Source organism: Alligator sinensis, unplaced genomic scaffold (assembly GCF_000455745.1).
Source record: "Alligator sinensis unplaced genomic scaffold, ASM45574v1 scaffold424_1, whole genome shotgun sequence".
Lineage (NCBI taxonomy): Eukaryota > Metazoa > Chordata > Crocodylia > Alligatoridae > Alligator > Alligator sinensis.
The window spans coordinates 363118-384646 of NW_005842113.1; the positions used below are offsets into that span (position 1 = coordinate 363118).

Genomic DNA, 21529 nt, shown 5'->3' on the forward strand with positions numbered 1-21529 from the left:
TCCACTTTCAGAATCTCAGCCACTTGGAGGGGTTATTAGAGTTTGATGTATCATTAACTGAATAGCGTACCATAAAGTTGGACTGACTGGATGGGTAGGCCATGGATACCCCGGCATTCAACCTGGAATGTTCGTAGCAGCAGACGTAGCCTGTTCAGCTATTACCCTGAGAATCTACCCTGACAGAGTGGAAGATTCAGGCAGATGGCCAAGTTGAATTACTTTTGACTTTTACACATAAGGTTGATTAAAATATGTGGATCAGACCCTCAGATAGCATTAATGGGTATAGCTGCATTCCATTTAAGGGGCTTCTTTGTAATTATGAGGGGTAGAGACTTCTTGTTTTTAAACAAAAACTGAAGTTTATATAAACACCCCCCTCCAGCATGTGGGGCTTTCAAAAATCAGTGAATATTACAAGGATCCTTCAACTCTTCTCTCTCTCCCAACCTAAATATCTTGTGATGTTCTCTCCCACCCTTCTGATTCTTCTGTTATCCTCATTACTTCTTTTACCAGAAGAAACTCAGTAGTTTAATTCTGCAGAAGCACTGTCGTGGAAGCTTAGTCATGTCCAGGGTATTGTGTACCCTCTGGTTAAGAGAACACTCAACTTGTGAATGATGTGCCATATAAGATTCTAGACATATAGAATGATGAGAGAGCTAGATACTTCTACAACAATATTAGAGAAACAAGTGGTTTTTGAAGTGTTTCTTTTTTATGGAGACTGTTCAGGTTGGCTCTACAAAATTGATTCTCCTTTCCTTACTCTTAGGAAGGTTAAATCCTAAAAAATCACCCAGGATAAAGGATATTTTGTAAGGACAGTAGCAGGGTATGACCCTACCATAATGGACTGGTAGTTTCTACTATGTTTTCTGTAAGTGCATGGAAGTGGAAGTGGAAGGGCTGGTGGGCATCAGCTCATCTCCTTCAGATTTCCTTTATATGGGCAAAAAAGGGCCTTACCTGCATTCTCTCCTTGAACTGATACCCATCTGCTATACCAGTTAAACTTCTTTTTCCTTGTCTTTTCTTTGCCTTCTCACAAACTCAACAAAACTGTTTCTTCCATTTTAGTTTTACGGGAACCCTATACTGTCCGTGTGGAGGACCAGAAAGCCATGAGAGGCAATGTAGCGGTCTTCAAGTGCATTATCCCCTCCTCTGTGGAGGCATACATCACTGTTGTCTCATGGGAGAAAGACACAGTCTCACTTGTCTCAGGTAAGCTTTAATGGCTTTCTTTTTCTGTTGGATGTGGTTTCTGTGTCTTTTATAACGCTTGATGTTTCCTTTAAAGTTGATTGTAACTGAATGGTATTTCTTCCTTTAACGTACTACATGCTAGCACTGATGCATCTACATGATTAGGTGTGACATGAAGCTTTCAGACAGCTCTGGTTTTTTTTCTAGCATGCTTCTAGGGAAATTAACGTGTACTTTGTTATACACCAAGCATGAAATCAGAGTTTCCTGGAATTGTGGCATAGGCTTGATTTTATTTTATGTAGACAGTCCTGTGAGCCAGAGAATTTTTGTTTTTGGAATGTCGTAATCTGTTTGTTGATTGTTTCCATTTTTAGTGGTGACATTTTTAAGGATAAAAAGAAAGAGCAAGTTAAATTAATTGTAGTTTTGTTAAAGGATGCATACAACTGACTCCTATACTTTAATACCTGACACCTTTTATCTCAGGTATAGCTAGAAGCTTAGACACATTGTAATTTACATTGCATGCCAAATGTACTCATGAATACATTGAAGTTAAACTGTATTTTATTAAAGGAACTATCTGCCCTACTATGTATAGTGACAACGTACTTTGCAACTGGAAGAGTTTGGAAAATTTATTCAAATAGAGGATTTCAGAGTAAGGCTTCTGCAAAATATCTAAAGCGCACTACGATTACTTATACACCCAACAAAGATTTCCGTTTAAAACATCTATTAACCCGATAAGACCTCACAAAATGGATGCTGGAACTCAGAATGAAATCCTGGCTCCATTGAAATGGTAGGTAGCAGTCTAGTCATTGATTTCAGTGGAGTTAAGATTCCACACTGAAATACATTTTCTGGCTAATAGAAGAATTCCATAGAATAATGAACACTATACATAGACCATCTGTTGAAAGTGTACATCCCTGTATTATGACTGTATTCTATTTTATCCAGAATGCAGCGGCTATTGTGCATGCAAATGATATATATACACAAGATTTGGAGTTCTTTGTTTCTATATAACTTGTATTCTCAGCTTTACTAACTGTTTGTAATACCTGTCATTTAAACAATTTCCTCCTTATAGTTCTATTCAGACATGATAATAATAGACTCAACTGGTACTGAATTGATGTATCTTTAGTAATTGATCACCCTATCCGGCTGGGTTGGTATAGTTTTTAAGTACAGTAAATCCATTGTTGTGGGTGGGCATGTTTATCCGCAGGGCTTCATGGATATCAGTGAGAATACATGTATATAATGACTTGCCTGCATATCCAGTAGTACAATCTGGGCTTTGAGGCTTTCAAAGCATATGCTAGTATCTGACATATAGCATCTGACATAATGATGTGGTTTGGTGCTTGAGTATCGAGAGCTAGATTTGATCCTCCATCATTACAAATATCTTGTTATTAATAGAACCTTTTAAAAATAATGAAGAAATATAGTTAAAAATTGCCAACAATGTAGTTACATAGGTTTCTATTTCATTCTTATTACTCTTAAAATAGGCTATTAAATAACATTGCTTAATTCCTGTTATCCACTAAGTTTGCCATTAACTATTGTAATATTACTTTAAGTTCATTTAGTCCTCATTTTCACTTCAGTTTAGCGTGAAAAATTTCTCTACCAGCATCATTTTTTCCTCTTAGAACCTGATTCTTTCTCTAATGTGTATACAGACTATTTTTGAATCACTTAATTGCCCTCACCAAATTCTGGAATCTGAAATACAGTTTATTTTTCTGCAGGCATTGTAGAGATATCTTGGCTGCATAGTAGGGCTCTACGAAGCTTCAGTTGCTGATTCGGCAGATTTGGCTGATTCGGTGGTCAAATCTCCATTTCCGAATCAAATCAGAGGACCCTTTAATCTCTCCGAATCAAATCAGAACCCTCCAAATTGATTCAGAAAGATTCAGCAATTCAGACATAGACATAGCTTTAAATGTTTTTTCTACATACCTCAAGGTAGCAGGTGGCTCATGAATGCTGTGATGCTGAGGAGGATGGAGCATCCCATGGGAGTGCAAGGGAGTCTCCAACATGCTCGGCAGTGGACCCGGAAGTGGACCGCACTTCCAGTCTGGGTCCGCCAGGGAGTGTGCAGGGGACCCCCCTGGCTTGGCGACTGGTGTCTCCTGGGTCTGGGGCGGCACCTGGGGTCCCCCCATGGCCAATCACCAAGCCAAGAGGGGCATGGGGGGGGCGTCCTCCATGCTCAATGGTGGACCTGGAGTGGACCGGAAGTACTTCTGGTCCACTTCCAGGTTTGCAGCCAAGCACAAGCCGGGCGGGGGGGGGATGGGAGAGCTCCATCTGCCCCACCATCGCAGAGTTCATGAACCATGCCTCATACCTTGAGGTATGTAGAAAAAACATATAAGCTGTGTCTGTGTCTGAATCGCTGATTCTCTGAATCAGCTTCGAATCTTCAGATTTAGATTCAACTGAATCAAATCAGGACAGTGATCCAAATCAATTAATTGAATCAGTCCAGATTCAGATTCGGCCTGATAAAATAGTCAATAAAACTTTAAGCAGTCCCAAAGCACGTGAAAAGCGTCCAATAGAACAGATGCTCATTTAACATTTGTACTTAGCCTATCTCACCGTGTAATATAAAATACTCTGTAAGATCTGATTCCTGAGATACAAGTAGAGAATGGATTCCATAACGCATCTTTATTTACTTGCTATTGTTCTGATAAATTCTTCAATGCATGTTAAAATGGGGTGAGGAAACATTAATGCAGTCTAATCAGAATGATTGTAGATTTTTGCTGTTTCTACTCTCAATATTTTAACAGCAACTTAATAGTGAGATCTAAAAAATAACCCAGATCTCCCCTGCATGTGCTATATAAGCCTTGAGTTCTGCTCGTGATCAATTCAACAATAATATGGCCACGAACTCAAATGGTGAAGAGTGATTAACCTCACAGTCTCAGTTTCCCACTGCTGATGAATAGGATGCTAAGATATAACAGGACTATTGAGTTGTTTTCCACTAAAGATCAGTATCTTGAGGAAAAACATATTCTTACTTAGATATCCAATACTAGCACAACTTTTCTACCTCTGTCTGAACAACTTCAGTGACATGGTGAAAAGAAATGTGTCATGGTATATTTTTTGTTTTAGATTTTACTATTAGAATATTAGTGCCAGTATGAGATAAAAATATGGCTGATTGTTTGTGATTCATCAATGTCATCAAAAGGGAAAACTAAGATGAGCAAAAACCACTTCAGGGATACTGTTAGAAGTATATCAATTGAAGATGATCATAATTTGTATTGGACAAAGCGTCTTTGGAATACAGTAGGGTATTGTAGTAGGGGAAAAAAACTAGGTGTTATACTACAAAAGAAGAGAGCTGCAAAGGAAATCTTCCATAAGATGTGTGGTTCTTGTTTAAATAAACATATGTAAGACTGCAGGCTTAGGCTTCTGGGCAGAAATGTGAGACCCCTTAAAAATCCAGCTTTCCAATTGGGTGCTCCACATTTTGATTTCAGAGAAGGGTTTTTTGCTTTGAATTATATTTGTATAAAATACTTTCAGATATAATCCAGAGTAAATATTTCAGATGCTTCAATATTTGGGTGTGCATTCTGAATTTTTAAGATAAAGGGATTTGCAGATGAGCCACAACTCCTTCTTTCAGACACTCAGTTATTACGCATTATGCTTGGTGTCATTATTTCTTGGTGTCATTTCATGTAAATACAGTTCTTTGAATGCTTTTCTCTCTTTCCCCCCCTTCCCTCTTTTAATGTGTTTCTGTTTATTATACATACCAAAATCTAGTTTTCAGGGAGAACACTTGTACTGGGTGCATCTACACATGGGCTCTACTGCGGAGTAGACCAATGAGCTCCACAATAAAGCATCACTGTCTACGTGTGCGACAGTATAGGGTGCAGTAAATTAATTAACTCTGCCATAAGATAGCGCTGTTGGGGATAGTACTATCTTACAGAGGACTAATTTACTGTGCTGAAATGCATACGTAGATGCTGACCATGGACACAAAATGCACCCAGTTAGTCCAGCTAGCCAGGGGGGCCTGTTCTGTCCCTGCTCAAATTGCTGCTATTCTGGTGCATATGTAGATATGGAGCCTGGGAACAATTTTCTCCAGCTCAAATGGTGCCAGAGTTTATTATGTTGCATTAACTGCATATGTAGATACACTCATTGTGTTTTACCTAAGGCCCTTGTTTGTTTTTATACTGATGCACCATCTTGCACCATCTCTCACTTTATGGCTTGCTTCTATTTTGTTTGTACATTCAGAGCTACCACTGAAATTGTTTGAGAGCAGAAGGCTCTCCATGGTGATAACAATATGTTATAATTTGTAGGAGATGTCTCTTTATTTTTTGGTTCCAGTTACATGACAGAGTTGTAGTTTTGCAAGGATGACAGCATAGAGAGCGATTTGGAGTTATCCCCAGTAGTAGTTTCAGATAATTTCCAGGGCAGTTGGGATTCCCTAGCATACAAGAAGAGCAACTGACTATAAAATACTTCTGCGTCCTTGTAACTATCAAATAGTATGGATAAGGAGAAGTCTCTGAATGTGTCTCCTTTCTCCCTCCTTAGTTCCAAGTACCCTGAATGTTTATCATCTAAGGGTTTCATGTAGAGACCTCTTACCTATATTCACATTATTCAGAGAATGACTGTCCCTATATATCTTTCTGTTGTTTTGCAAGTTAGCGTTTCGGATTCCACTGACAGGTACCATATAAGAGCCTATGTCATATGAAAGAAAAAAAAGGTGTGTGGAAAAAATGACACGTTCTTAACAAAAGTTTTCCCCAATCTGCATTTCTCTTTTTTTTAACAAACATTTTATAATTACAATAATAAAAAAAAACGTTCAATGTAAAAATTGAAGAAGATTCAATTTTACAAATTATAAATAGCATTGATTATTTTTATTTCTCTCCTTTGTGCCACCACTCTCCTGGTGACAACATGGAAAAAGAGAGAAGATTTTTGGGGGTGGAGAGGAGGGGAGAAGGGAAGGAGAAAGGGATGGCAGTAAAAAAAGAGAGATCATTTTAATTTCTATGTTTTGACTAGGGGAAAAAAAGCTAAAATTTCCATAGAAATTTTTGCTTTTGATAGCCATTTTTAAGGAAATGGTCCTTCAGCGGAAAAAAATTCAACCAGTTCTGTTGTATAAATCCTTAGGGATTTAGGAAGAGACAACAGTAAATTCATGGAATTGCCAGCCAACTTCAAATATGCTATATATTGCTTAAATATTTGCCCATTCATGTTTTCTAGTGGGGAAAAAAAAGGCCTTGAATGATTACATCTTTCTCACAGTATGTTTTAACATCATCATAATATTATTTAAAAAGTGTCAAACCAAAGAGCTGTGGGTGTTCTGGAGCAGCATGAAAGGGCTTAAATCCTTGAAATCGTAATCTTTGAAGGTAACATAGCATCATATTTAAGACCCAGGTATGCTTTCTAGTGAATTGTGTCCTGCAAGCCAAGGCTTAGAACTATTTATGAACTTCATATCCAAGGAGTCATAATAGCTGATTTGTTTGCTTGCCACTTTTCTTTCAATACTCACGTCAACAACCAGCTTTTGTAAAATGCTCTTTAGACAATGCTAAACATGAAAGATGGAGTGATCCTCTCTTATAAATCTTGTTTAGTGACCAATAGCTAGCTTTGCACCAGCTACTCATGTGTCTGAGGATTTTTTTCCCCCTACTTACTGCTTTCCTTAATGAAACTCCCTCGATACACCCCAGCTCTTGGAAGCTGGCTCAGTTCAGTATTGACCTTGGAACCACTGTAAACAATTTAGGCCCCACAGGGTCTAAAGGATTCAGAGATGCACAACTGTACAGTGACAGTTGGGGAAAAAAAACATTTACAGTAGCTTTTTAAAACTATGCAGTGCTTGTGTTGTGCCACATTTTCTGCTACCTGTGTTCAGCCTCCAGGAGGATACTAGTGCTTGGGGCTGCTCACAATTCTGACTTGTTGCTGTGAGCAGTTTAGGCCTAGAATAGCAAAGTCAGACTGAAGAAGATGGCAAAGAAAAATTGTCACAGATTTGTTCCTCCCTGGTGGAGAGTAGAGAGCAGCATATATTCCTTAAGCCATTAATCATTTCCTGAACCTAGTGGAAGAGTACAAGAATGGAGACTGAAGGGATGAAAGGAGTACCCAAGAGGTTATTAAAAGCAGTGAGTGTAGAACACTGGAAGAGACAAAGAAAGGACAAGACTGAGGTATATAAGTAAATGAGGAAGAGTGGTGGGAGAATACCAAAGAGGTGCATCTACACATGCAGTTATTGTGCAGCAATAAACAATGTGCAGTGTTGGCATGTACCGCTCCTGTGCTGGCTCTGGCTTTTTTTCCAGGAAGTCTGCCGTGACTCCCAGGATCCCCAGGCCATGTCCTGGGGTGCTCAGAGGTTCCCCCGAGGTCCCCAGCTTTAGTGCGTGGCTCCAGCCACCCCACAGTCCAGTTTTGAAATTAAAGTGCCATTTTGAAAATTCAAAATGTTCTGTTTTGAAAGTGTAAAAACAAAAACATTTGGACTCTTCCAATGTTTTTTCTTGGCCTCCAAAATCATATTCAGAAATGATTTGAGCTGTTTTTTGACAATTTTCCTGTTGATCAAAAAAATTACAAAGATCTACTTTAGAGGTATAGCCACAAACAGTCTTTTTTTTTTCTTTCTCCCCCCACCCTTCATTCCCCCAGATCTTAGGTTGTCTGGGGATCACAAATTTAATTGTAATATTGTCTACTTCATGTGATGGGAAAAAGCAGATAAGGAAAATGGAAAAAACAGGAAAAACAATTGTGAAAAGACAGGGGAACAGGTAAGCCAAGACAAATGGAAGAAAAATGGAAAGTGTAAGGAGAGAAATCACCCATTAATCTTGTACATGCTATGTTGCAACATTTTAATATTGCAACATATGAAATGTATGTGAATATATAACTCTAATATATATTTTGTTCTTACCCATTTTTTTCTATTGCGAGTACCACCTACCTAGATGTTGAGAACTGATGGGTTTTGAGATTTTAAGGGCTTATCCAGAAAAAAGGGCGATTTAGAGGTCTGTAGTCACTTCACCTCAATTCCCCTCATTTTTCCTATCTACTTATAACCCTGGAAAGGGTCTGGCTGAACTATATATAAGGTATGGCCAATTAAAAATTAGAAAAAGAATAGGGACAGTAATTACTGTGCATGATGGGGTTTAAAATAAGCAGTGAAAGAATATCAGCTTTGAATGAAAGGTGAGTAATATGAATGGTAAACAAGTCCCTGAATAGCTTTGCTTGACATGAAGATGACAGCTGATGAGTCTGTAAGCCACAGTGCTTTCCATGGGTAATAGATTAGACACAGTGAATGGACAAAGGCTTGAGTATATCTACATTCTTCTATACTGACCTGAATTTAATGTAATGAACTGTATTATTTATTTATACACCATTTTTCAAATTTTTACTTTAAAAGGTTTAAGAGCTTTTAGATCTCTTGCCATGAATAGTTCTATTAATTGCAAGCGTTGACATTAATCAATTCATATTTCCCAGGAGTTACCAGATGGTAGGCACATGTACACAAGCATTAATGCACCATTGCTACTGCAGCTTAATATGGGGTACTACATAAATGTGCAGTAGCCGTTGCATACTACATAATATGCAGTAGCAATGGTGCGCGGTCTTTTGGTGATGCTTAATGCACAGTAGACTAATTCTACTGTGCATTAGTGTATTAGCACAGTTTTTGCTGTGACGTGCTAATGCACAGTGGAATTAGTCTACTGTGCATTAAGGGTCTTGTGTAGAGACACCCGGTGTTATCTAAAATAGAGCACTGCAGTCTTCATCTACACTTAGATTTGGCAGTTATGGCAACACATTTAAGCCATACAAAGGCACGTTAGTATTAAATGATGATCTGAATACTCAGCCTATGGCAGTCCTGCAGTGTGTGAATGAACTGAACCTGGGTTAAGGAATTGCAGCAGATGCACAGTGGACTGTGAGCTCACCAACTGGTAGGGGCAGGTCTAACCAGAGCCCGTGCCTTTGCATGGCTCCAGAGTCCAAGGGGTGAATGTGGCTGTTTGCCCTTCCCCTCCCTCTGCCTCGTCAATTAATTCAGCAGCAGGTGAAAGGAGGGGGGTGAGTGACAGTAGTGGCAGCACTCACCTCCTGGACTACAGAACCTCAAAAGCAGGGGTTCTGGCCAGACTTTATCCTAAGAGCTCACATGAATCGCTGCACTCCCTCTGGATTTCCCTGTTATGGAGCCAGATTGATTTCAGTGGAGCTCTGCATAGGATCAGTTGGACCAAGCATAGCATTACAAGATCTTTTTTTGTTCTATTTTGCCATCATGTTATTTTGTCACCCAATGTGCATTTTGATACCCATTGTCATGAATAGGTTATTTTCAGCACTGTTGCTGTCTCTTACGGGGAATATCTGTGCTGTAATATTCTACCCCAGAGGCGGTACCTGAACTTACTTTTATTTTTTTCAAATTGACTCACATTTTCTTGTTTGATTATTTGTTGTAAGTACTTTAGTTCCCATTATACTAATTTTCTGCCTACTTGCTGGTGTTCATAACACTTTCATATAAATACTGTTCAGGTGCTAATTTAAGATGCTATTTATCTTACCATTATTAGTGGTTTAAAAAGTTATGAAATAAGACTGGACTAATGACTATCGTTCATGGTAGCCCTCTGAACTCTTTTCTAAATTGACATGAAACGTTTGTACCATTCTTGTTTATTTACAGCTTGATCTGTATAACTTTACTTGCATGATACAGACAATTTGAATGAAATATTTCAGGGAAGATTTTGAGCTGTTGTCCAAATGCACAATTCTTCCACGCTTCTTAAAGCTGGGAATGGACTGAGTACACAGGTGGCCCTGGGTGAATCTGTTGGTGGGATCCAGCTCTAAATTACCAGTTGTATTAAAAACAGTGATATTGCCATCACTTCTTCCTTGTTAAACCATGCTTTTAGTTGTTATTGTGCCAGATACCAGTGAGTAGACACTGAATATTCTCTGGATACCCTGGGTTTTCTAGATTATTCTATCAAAATTTTGAGTCCAACTGGATGAAAATGTCTTGTGAGCAATGACAGCTATGATCTGAGGAAGTGAAACTGATGAATCAGCTCATTCATTTTAATAAGCATATGCCTTACTACTCTTATCCTATTATGCCGTAAAGCCTTTATCTATGTATCTGTGGATTTCATAATAGTAAAATGTAGACATTTTCACATGCAGTGATGTTTGACCTGTATTCTTATTTTGACATGAAGTCAATTTTTAATAGTTGACATCTGGATTCAGCCTGCAGTAGTATATTCGAGCGAAGACTTAAGCAATCTAATTGATATGAAGTAAAACAACTACTCTATTGGGAATAGTACTGCTGGGTAAACCATCACAGTTTTAGCGGTTTGGATGGACACCCAAAATGCAGTGATTACCCTGAGTCATCTTCCCCTCTGGAAAGTTAAATTTGAACCAAAAAGCTCTGTTTAGAAATACTCTGGTCTCTTTTTGATAACGGGTGCTTCCTGATTTAATTCAAGCTAAGACATAAAAGCATCTTTTTTATTTTGCTGCTTCATTTAGGTTTCTTAAAAGCAGTGTCACATCAAAATATTGTCTTATTTATTTATTTCTGTCTTTAATGGATCTATGATTAATAAAAATAGAGGAAGAAGTTTTTGGTTGGTCAGATGCTGATTCTGTCATTGTCTTGATTGTAATGACATGTTTTTTCTGTTCAGTTTGGCTAGGAACAAAAGTTTCACATAAACTAGTTTAAGTGACCAGAAACTAATTTAAACCTGCAACAGAACAGAAGTTCAATTCACATAAACCAGTTTCAAAATGGCTGAAACCAGTTCGAGATAAACCTGGTTGAATGTAGTATCAGACTTAACTGAATGAGGTCAAATCTGTTTATGGAACTTCTGTCCCAGACCCCTTCCCGGTTTAAGTTAAATGAGAGTCTCCCAGCATGCTGTTCAGCACTGGACTGGGCTGTGCTGTGCTGTCTGCTCCAGAGAACAGGACTGGCCTCACCCCTCTGCTCTCAAGATGGAACAATGAGGGGAGAGGGACCCTGACAGGGTCCCAGGGAGTGACAGCCCCTTCTTGGTGTGTGGGCTGTGCTGTGGGTGGGAACAAGGCAGGCAAAGCTGCTGCAACCTGCATAAGGCAAGTGGTAGTGGTAGGGCTTGGAGGGGTGGCTATAGGGGCTAAGGCAAAGTTTGGGGTGGCCATAGCCCCCTGAACCTCCCCTAGAGCTGCCACTGCAGCTGCCACTCATTCTGTGCAGGCTGTGGCAGCTCTGCCCACCCTGCTCCTGCCCACAGTGGAGTCCCCCCCACCAGGAAGAGGCTTGCGTTCCCCAGGACACCATGACAGGGGCTGCTGCAGGGGCAGGGGCATGGCCAGATGCTGGCCGGCATGGCCCCTGAGGCAAAGGGGTCAGGGAGGGGGTTTATTCCCCCCACCCTCCCCTCTCCTCCTGGGGGACCCCACCCAGGTCTGCCTGGCCAGGGGTGAGTGGCAGAGGTGGTGGCTGGGGCTGGCAGACCCTGGCTGCATTCCCCTGGGTGGGGAGAGGGGATAGAGGGGGGAATAAACTCCATCCTTGCTGCCTTTGCCTTAGAGGGCTATGCTAAACCAGTGTCTGGCCAGGGGCCAGGGTCTGGCCATGCTCCTTCCCCCCCGCCAACTAAAAGCCAGGCAAGGGCTGCTTCTCCCCTCCCACTCCAGGCACACCTCGGCTGGGATCACTGCAGGCCAGGGTGGGGGTTTAAACCCCTCCCCAATCATACTCAGCCTGCCAGGACCTAGCCATATCCCCTCCATCAGCTCAGCTTCCCTCCAGCCTGACCATTGCAGAAGGGAATGGAGGTCTCACTCTAGTGCCCTCTAGCTTCTGGCCTGAGCCACTGCAGGCATGTGGCTGCATTTCCAGAATCAAAAGTGAATGTCTGTTCACTTGATTGCCACTTCAATCTATGCAGGTTACCTACAAAAATTGAATCAATTCAGGCTTGGGCTTTTTGCATGTCTGTACTTAAGTTTTGGATGAAATTTAGTCATTGCTTAATTAGGAATCCAGGATATTTTAACATCAGTGGGCTGAACTATGATAAGTTGGACTACTTCACCCTAACTTTGTGGGGAAAGCACTATTTTATTGTGCAGAAATAATTGATCATCCCATGGAGACACACTAACAGTTAAATATTTTTAGTATTCCATAATGATGGACTCAAGTTTTCTTTGCTTTTGCTAAGGATTGTCTAGAGAACTTGAAGCTGGTGTTTTTTCTATGAAGGAAGGGAAGGAATTCTTCATAACTGAAGGGACCGATTATGCTTCCAGTGTCTTCCCCTTGCAACAGAATGTCGTTCTTTAATTCATATGTTTATTTTGAAGGGGTGTTTATTTTTCAAATTCATTCAAATGCTGTTAATGTTGAATGAGTAAAAATATTTTCTTCAGGGCATGGAGACCAATGTGATTCCATACTTTCAATTGGCTGAGTAGAGTGATCCACACAGACCTGTCAACAAAAGCAGGTCAGCAGGATTGAGCAAGGGAAAAAATCAATAACTCCTTGAATTAATCATGAAGCTGCCAGAGAGAATTATGGGTGCATGAAATGAAGTATGTAGGTATATGTCTGTGGCAACTATTTTTTTTCTATCCCAGTTCAATCATTCCTTTCCTGTCCTTATGTTTTCCCCCCATTTTAATGATCTTGTGTCTATACTTTCATCAAACTTTCAACATTCATCTTAAAGCAACTAATAAAATTCAGATCACAGGTTTATTTCTATTACTTTTCCCTGTGCTGCTGTATTGTCTCTCTGAGTTTTATTCACATTCAATATGAATTAATACAAGAGTTTTACTTCAGCATAGAACTAAGATTGCACATGCTGTGCAGTGAATTGGACTGAAAACAACTGATGCTTCAGTGCACAGAAGAGTTAAAAATTCATGCCTGCACTGCTGATGTCTCAGGTCTGTCTTCATATCTAATTGAGCACTCCTGCAGCAGTGTAGTGGGATATGAGCTTTAACCCCTCAGGAGAAAAAAGACCAGACATCTGCACTTGTGGAATGCCAGTCCAGCGTCCTCATCTGATACCTCTCTTCCTAGTTGTGTCACAGGAAGCCACAATGAATAAGTGTCATTTTTAAAAGTGTGAGTTTTGAACCTTGGATCTCAAACCTGAACAGTAGTCAGAAGCAATCATGGAGAGCTAAAAAGGAGGAAGGAATGAATTATTTGACATTACAGAAATTCATAAGGTAGCCAAAACTAATTCTGAATTAAGAGTGAAGCATTTGTGCTTTAAATTCTAAGCTTAATTTCACAACATTCTTTTATGAAGGATTTATCCTTCATTGCACTGCAGTAGCTTTAGGAGGATCATTTTTCCTCTAGTAAAAACTACAGCTTTATTACTGCCTGGTAATACGGACAGCTGATACGATTAATGCCCCAAAGCCTTAAATTGTACAGTCAACCTGCTTTGTGGAACACTTCGCAACTTCCCATTGCACACACTATATTTTGCAGATGTAGAAATTTGCCAGCCAGAAAGATGTCTTCTTTGGCTCTCTTCCTAGGGATCGAGTCTGGCTGTGTTCCATTTGGGGTATGGCCCAGTACTCAATGTTCACTTTCACTGTGAATTCAAATTCATTTTCCTCTTTTATTCATTGGCTTTCTTTTCAAATAGACAGCGATATTCATAAAATCCCTGAGAACAATTACCCTGTTACTTGTGGAAGGTCAGGGCAAGTCAACTGAAGGATTACATATTCCTATAGAGGAAATTATGTTGATTTACAGCAGTTACAGCAATTTCTTTCAGATTGTGCTTCAGGGATGGGGGAGAGGGAATAGAGGGTGTGTGCGCCTGCGTGTGCATGCATGTGTGCATGTGTGCTTGTGCTCACTTGCATCAGGAAGGGGACAGGACAGGACTGTGATTTTTCCAAAAGGTCGTTCCAGATGATGAAACAAAAGCCAAAGTACTTGCACCTTGTAGTATTTAAGTATGGACACATTGAATAAGAGAATCCAGTGAAATAAAAGGATTTTTGGCCTTCATTTTCTTTTTGCTCCCCCAACATTTTTTTGTTTGAGTTTTATGAAACATTTCTTTCTCTAAAATTAAGCCTTATTGTTATTCTTGACAGTAAAAGAAAACAATAGCAAAAGGATTTTGCCAAAAAATAACACTAGAATTTTAGAACAAAAGCTGAAAGTTATGGAAAGCAACCATTTTATCACCATTTGTACAACAAAAGGCCAGCATTTTAAAGCTGAAACAGAGAAAGATCTTCCTTAGATATTAAGGTGATCTTTGAGATGCTGTGCTCATTTAAAAAAATCTGCTAGTTTTTGCATGCCCCTTTTTTTTATATCCATTCTAAGTTACTGAAACAACACTCTTAATAGTAATACTTCCCAGTTCTTTGCTTTTAAACATTTTGCTCATTAAGCATTTTGAGCCAGATTTTAAAAGTAAGAAGAATTTAGAAAAAGTAAGTCCTTTGAGGACTTTGAAAATGAGTGTAAATAATGGTCCATTGGATTTTGAAAACCTCCTTGGTGACATGCATTGAGGATCCATGAGGCAGTTAATATCAGAGGCATCACAATATGGTTGGGTGCCCACAGCTGCTGCCATGCACACAGGGGCAGCCATGACTTCTGGTTGTCACCACAATTACAAATATGATGCTGCAGCAATGGCCATTCCCCCCCGCCCCCTCACATCCCCCCAGGTTGGTGCCCAGAGAAACTGCCCCATACTAATGATGTCACTGAGTATTACTTTAATTTTACTTATGGAGAAATGAAGACCTCAGAGTATATCCATACTATTTTTCAAGCAGCCCTCACCATCTCCTTCTGTCTTGCACTTGCTTATCCTGGAAATGAGGCAGAAAGAGAGGCAGCAACTTAGGGTGCCTTTACAAGTGTACATGATTAATTGAATCTTCTCCATGTTCTAATTAGAATGTTCTAGCATTACTGTGGCATCATGTGTATAAGCCCCCATGGGTTTAAAAATGGCTGCTAGGACACTTTAACTAAAGCTTATCAGATGAGCTTTAGTTAAAGCATCCCGTGGCCTTATTTAAATGTGCAGGGGCTTAAAACACACGGTGCTGCAGTGTTTTCATTAGACTGGCTATCCAAGAACTATTCTAATTAAAACGCACCCTCTCCAGCCCCGAGCACATGTGTAGAAAGCCTCAGTGAATTCTCCAACTTGTTAGAAAAACTCTGTAGGAAAGTTGTGACTAGAACTTGGTTGTTCTGATGTATAGTCTTCTGCTTTTATGCTTCATTTCCACATGTTTCTTTATAAATATGGAATAACAAAGGTTGGCCTATAAGATATGGGAACTTTTTCCATTCATTTCCCAAACATCTTTAACAATGATATGAAAAAATTATAATTAAAGAAACAATGGCCACAGTAACATTTTGGTGAGAGTGCAGCTTCTTTATGTAGTATTTGTTAGTAAATCTTACGTGCGCTCAGTGACTTGGATTCCTATTGACAGAACTCCTATTGACTTGGATTGGAGTCTCCTGTATGAAAGGCTCAGAAGGTCAAACTCACTGAGTGAGATGGTATGGGAAATTGTTGTTGCTAAACCCAGCTGGTATAAAGCAGATAAAAAAACCTTTGCCTATTGCTGCCTCACTTGTACATACTGTATATGATAATAAATGGTTTTAAAGAAGTAGGAGCGAGTATTGTAATAATAAAAATAAATGCTCTGAATATGTCAAATAAAACTAAACACTATGTATGTGTAATCAATTAACATGAATTGCATTTAGAATTGGAAGGCTCTCTTCTCTTCTTCTTCTGTAATGATGATCTATAACTTGTGACTTATAGTGGCATGCTTTATAGCTGAAGTAGAAATTTCATCCTAATTAGAGCTGGGCAAATAGTATTTGATCAATTTTTTTGGTTATTTGTCAGAAAAATGCATATTGAGGTTGGCCAAAGCCATCAATGAATCCCTTATACTGTTTTGAACCCTCTGCCCACCAAGAAAAACCTGATACTGTTTTGAAAGCATTGAAATATTTCAATATTTAAAAAAATGAAATAGTCCAGTTTTTACGTTCAACATTTTCCTAAATTTAAACATAAGACAAAGATATGTAACATTCTGTTTTCAGGCCAAAAAAGCGTTCTGTTTTACCCACAACTTTCTTTCTTTCTTTCTTTTTTTCTCTGTACAGCTCAAGTGTTTTTTGTCTCCAGGTAATGCCTGATCTGAATTATTAATGGAAGTTAAGTGGTTTTACTGGGGGTTCCTCTTGCACTGTTAACTTTCCCACATCTTTCCTTGAACTTGTTTGGGAAAGGAATGTTGAATATTTTTGGTCAGTTAAATTAACATACCGTGGATGTTTATAAACTCCTCCAGAATATCAGTGCAGAATATTTTACTTCCTCCTTAGTAAAATCATTAGAGTATAGATGACTTGTATGTAGCAGTATAACTTCATCATTCATCTGTTCTTCTTAAAAAAATGCTATTGCTGCATTCCTAATGGGAATCCATTTAGTTAAAAACACTGACATTTTTCATTTTCAGCTAAGCTGAAGGAATAGAAAGATCCCATATGCCATAGTTCAAGTGTGTTCTGGCTGAAGCATAGTATATTAATGAAGAACACTGGCTAGAAACAGATGTTGCATTTGTACCTGGATAAGTTGTGGCTGTATTTGTCCGAGAACAAAAATATTGTGGCATATAAACACATCCCCCTTTTAATCAGGATTTAGTGAGTAACTAAATGCAGTGCTGCTTTTCTGCCATTGATTCAGTGATGAATCCCAGGATAATTGTACAGATTAACTTTTCAATATCCTGGGATAAACTGTTATTACCTCTTATCCAGGAAGCTTTTTTAGGATGTATTGCAGGACAACAGACATGGACATCTGTATGCTTGTGCTTTGTCCTGGGGTAAAATGGTTTATCCTGGGATAAATCTGACATCTGTTTGCAAACACTAAAATATAGGATCATGACTGTGCAGCTTCCTGACTAGATTTAGACTTTGCTTTGCTGTTCTACAGTATCAAACCACTGTTCAGGCAAGTCTGGTCTGGGGAACATTTTAATGTGTTTTTTTTTTTTTAAATTTCTAAAGCTCTGACCAGTATCTTCTTGTGTCCCTACATTACTTACATTAGTACGAACACTACTTTTACAAAAGAACCTGGGATATTTCTTTAACAAATACAATTATGCAAAATAGAATGGACAAAACAGCTCAAATCCCAAGCTTGTCAGCTTGGGAAGATTGTTTTGGGGACATCTCACTTGTCATGAGAGACTCACGCTAGATAACCTAGTCTGGTGGTTTGGGCACCAGCCAAGCATGATGAAGAATCAGATTAAAGCCCCCCCCCCCCCCCCCCTCTAGTGCGACACACCCCCAACCGCCTTATTCAGAGCACTAGCCACCAGACTGAAAACTGTAGAAGTCTTTCTAATCAGAAGTGACCAGAAAGCCCTGCACTCCCAAAATCCATTCAAAATAAATACTTAATCAAAACTAATACATCTCCTCAAAACATTGCAGCTTTGATGAAATATTCTTGTTCAAAAATGTTCTAACCAGCTCTATTTCTGGCCCACTGATTTGAGCCACTTACTTGGTATAGACCTGAGCTCTTAAACTGGTGTTAGACTCTGGTAAAGTTGATTGAAAAATTAACCCGTTGCCACCCTGAGGAATTTCATGAGTTCAGATGAAATATGTTGACTTAATCTTTCTTTCGTCAGGATGACTTTCATCATTCAAAAAGACAGTTGATGACATTATTTTGCTATTCATAGTGGTGTAATTGGGTAGGCACTGGAAATTATCATTAGTATCTAGAGGAAAAGGTGTTTAATGTCATTAAGCACAAGAAATGGCTCCAGACACTCTTGTGAATCCCTAGCTATTGATTACTGTAAACCAATAACCAGCACTGTGGGTTATAAAGCAGGCATCAATTATCTCTGTCATGTACTTTTCCAAGAGTTCTACCCAGGATCCCTTTTGCAACAATAACATTATATCATTGAATGTTGTTATTTGCTACTCACGTAAACATAAGTCCTTTTAAATTTTGCTTATATGGAGGACTGTTTGAGAGTGATTATAATTTATGGGCTATATCATGGCATTTGTGCCACAGCCTGAGGTGGGGGGGAGGTGGGGTGGGAGAACAAAAGTGGGAATGGGAGCAATGTGAAACTACTGTCCTAGGAAGATGGTGATAGAGATTGTGTTTGTTTGGGGCACTGTCCTCTGAATTCCCATAGCAAGTGTAGTGGGCAGGAAGGAACAAACTTCTCTATTCATCTATAATTGGGCAAGTTTTTCTCCACTCTATAGCATTTCAGTGCTGGTCTGAGGGATGATGTGGGGGAAGGCACTGCCCTTTCTTTTTCAATGTCCAGTTCTCAAATGAGGTTTGAGGATTGCCTGAGTGCTCCACAGTGTAGGGAGTACAAAGACAGCTCTCATAGGAGGCTTCTTCTACAACTTCAAAAGGTGGCTGGTAACCTTGCATAGCCAAATTAAAGTTTCTCATAATCTGCCCTATATGTAACTTGGGTAATTTGTACAATTAGGATTCTTTGCCCCTCTGTGAAGATGAGGGTTTGTGAACCAATGCAGCAGAAAAGAGTGGGACTACTGCAGTACTCCATCAGATTACTGCAGCTTTTGCTGTCCAAGCACTACTGGGGACCCCCTCAGCTCTGACTTCTCTCTGTAGCTGAAGACATGGGCAACTGGTAGGGAGGGCATGTGCCCCCCCTGACAAGGCCATCCCCCACTGCAAATGCTGCTGGTGGCTTCTGCAGGTGTTCGCCAACCTGTCCCCACCGTGGACGCTGGTGGCAGCTTCTGCGGGTGCTTACCAGGTCCGTCCCCACTACCGCTGCCACTGCCGCCGGGTTCTGCAGGTGTCCCTCCCTTCCCCCCGACTCAGGAGGCACCAGTCGCTCATGGCTGAAGAGATAGCAATTCCCAGCCTGCTCTGCTCTTCTTGCATTTCCAAGATACAGATACATCCAAGCATCCCAGAAGTCAGGATTCAAGATAATTGACTCAGAAGTTTATTCATCCCCAACCTTGTAGCCTTCATGGACATTGTCCCAGTGCTTATTCCTCCTCATTTGAATTGTAAAAATAGCTCCTTTCAGTTGTGAAATAGGAAGAACAGACTGGGTCTTTCTCAGAAGAGCAGTCCATAGTAGACCTGTCTTAGCTTCCTATTTGCAGCTGAAACTTGTGATGAGACATCAGTTCAATGCCTATGCTGTAGTGCACAGGAGAACATTAAATTCCTTTCCCTCAGGGGTAAAGGCTATCACTGGTTGTGGAAATCTGGACCTGGCATACTCACAGTTTTAAAATTACTTGGTAGGTTAAAGATTAAACTCTGTCAGAACCAGGATTCCAAAGGGTTAATGCAACGATGGAAAAACAGGGACTTAAAGGGTACAGCTATGGGAGGGAAGTCTAGGAGATGTGAGATGCTATGGAATAATCTGGAAAACTCATGTTAATAATCAAAACTTTTTCATTCCAGTTGCTGTAATTAATAAACTGGCTATAAAGTAATTTTAAAACCTAGAAAACCCTGGGGTTCAGTATGGATTAATCCTTGAGTGTATAAAATGTTGAATTTGCAAAAATGTTGTTTTGATAAATTGTAGGCATCTTTCAGCAGCTCAAAGGATATTAAAATGTCACTGTGAAGCAAATCAGCATGTTCAGGCTTTATTCCTGCCTTAAAGATTCTTTGCAAACTAGGGGAAAACCAGATAATTATGTATAGGAATTAAAGGAGATAGAATATTGCTATACGGCAGTTACTGTTAATGATATTTATCTCTCACATAGGGTTTTACACACATTTTAAAATTAATCTCCCAATACTCATAGGAGGTAATTCAGTAAGTATTTATCTCCATTTTACAGATACAGAAACTGGGAGGCTGAATGATTACGTGATTTATCCAAGGTCATAAATAAAGTCTGTCTCAAAGCTTACTCTAGATCTAACTTCTATACATGGACCTACATTAGAGCACATTTCATAGTTTAGGCAACAAACACATAGTCTCTTTCATTGAGTTCATGTGCACTTCGTACGTGTGTGCATATATTTTAGACCTTTGTATGTTGTTTATAGTGCTTTCAATATAATGATTGTCAATGATCTGTGAGCCCATGTACATGTTTACTGCAGAGCTGAGTAATTAGCTCCATCTACACGTGCTCGTATTAGGGAGCAGTAGATTAATTAACTCTACTGTAGGATAATACTATCCAGGACAAGTACTATCATACAGCGGAATAGTTATGTGTGCCAAAACACATGTGTAGATGGTGACTGGGGCTGGTGGGAGCATGAGGGTGCTACAGTGCAGCGGCTGCCTGTCAGCTAGCTAGCCCCATGCTGTAGTACCCTCATGCCCCACCTAGCTCCTCCGCAGCACACTGAGCCAGGGTGGAGAAGCTCCAGGTTGGCAGGCTGCCCACCCCCATCCCCTCCAGATCCTTTGCCAGCTGGAGCTGCTCCACCCTGGTTCAATGTGCTGCAGACCCAGGTGCACATGTAAACACTGTGCCTGGGAGTAATAAACTCCTACATGAACTGCACTGAGTTTATTACTATGTGCTAACTGCACGCGTAGATGCACCCACGGTATGTATATGTACACATGCACACACACATGCATACAGAATTTATGTCCATGGAGGTATACACAAAGGTTGCCATCTTCCTTTTAGTGACCAGTCAAGTATTTCAGGGCCCATTATAACAAAAGCTAAGAGATGTCAAATGAATACTCTTTATTTGACCTTATTGGAGTCTCTTTTATGGAGGAAAATCCACCAAAACAGTCCTGCAAAGTAAGGATTAAGTAGAACTATTTTTATTTTAACATCTTTTTTTTTTGACTAAATGTGTATGTAAGGGTATGTACCAGCATTACATTTAGATGGACCTAACAGAATTTAGATTGATCTAAATGTCCACTTTTGCAGGCATTCATAGGTTTTAAATTGGCCAAAAATCGTTCATCCAGTTTAAGTTTGTTCATTTCAGAGGATAAACTAACTTAGATTGAGAAAATA

The 21529-nt window shown here is 39.7% G+C and overlaps 1 protein-coding gene across 1 annotated transcript in view; it reads left to right on the plus strand.

Moving 5' to 3' along the window:
- DSCAM (DS cell adhesion molecule) overlaps positions 1-21529 on the plus strand; it is a 758565-nt gene that overhangs the window by 151940 nt on the left and 585096 nt on the right. Inside the window, 1 exon segment of the mRNA XM_006024681.1 lies at positions 1087-1233. Within this exon segment, the coding sequence (XP_006024743.1) occupies positions 1087-1233 (147 nt within the window).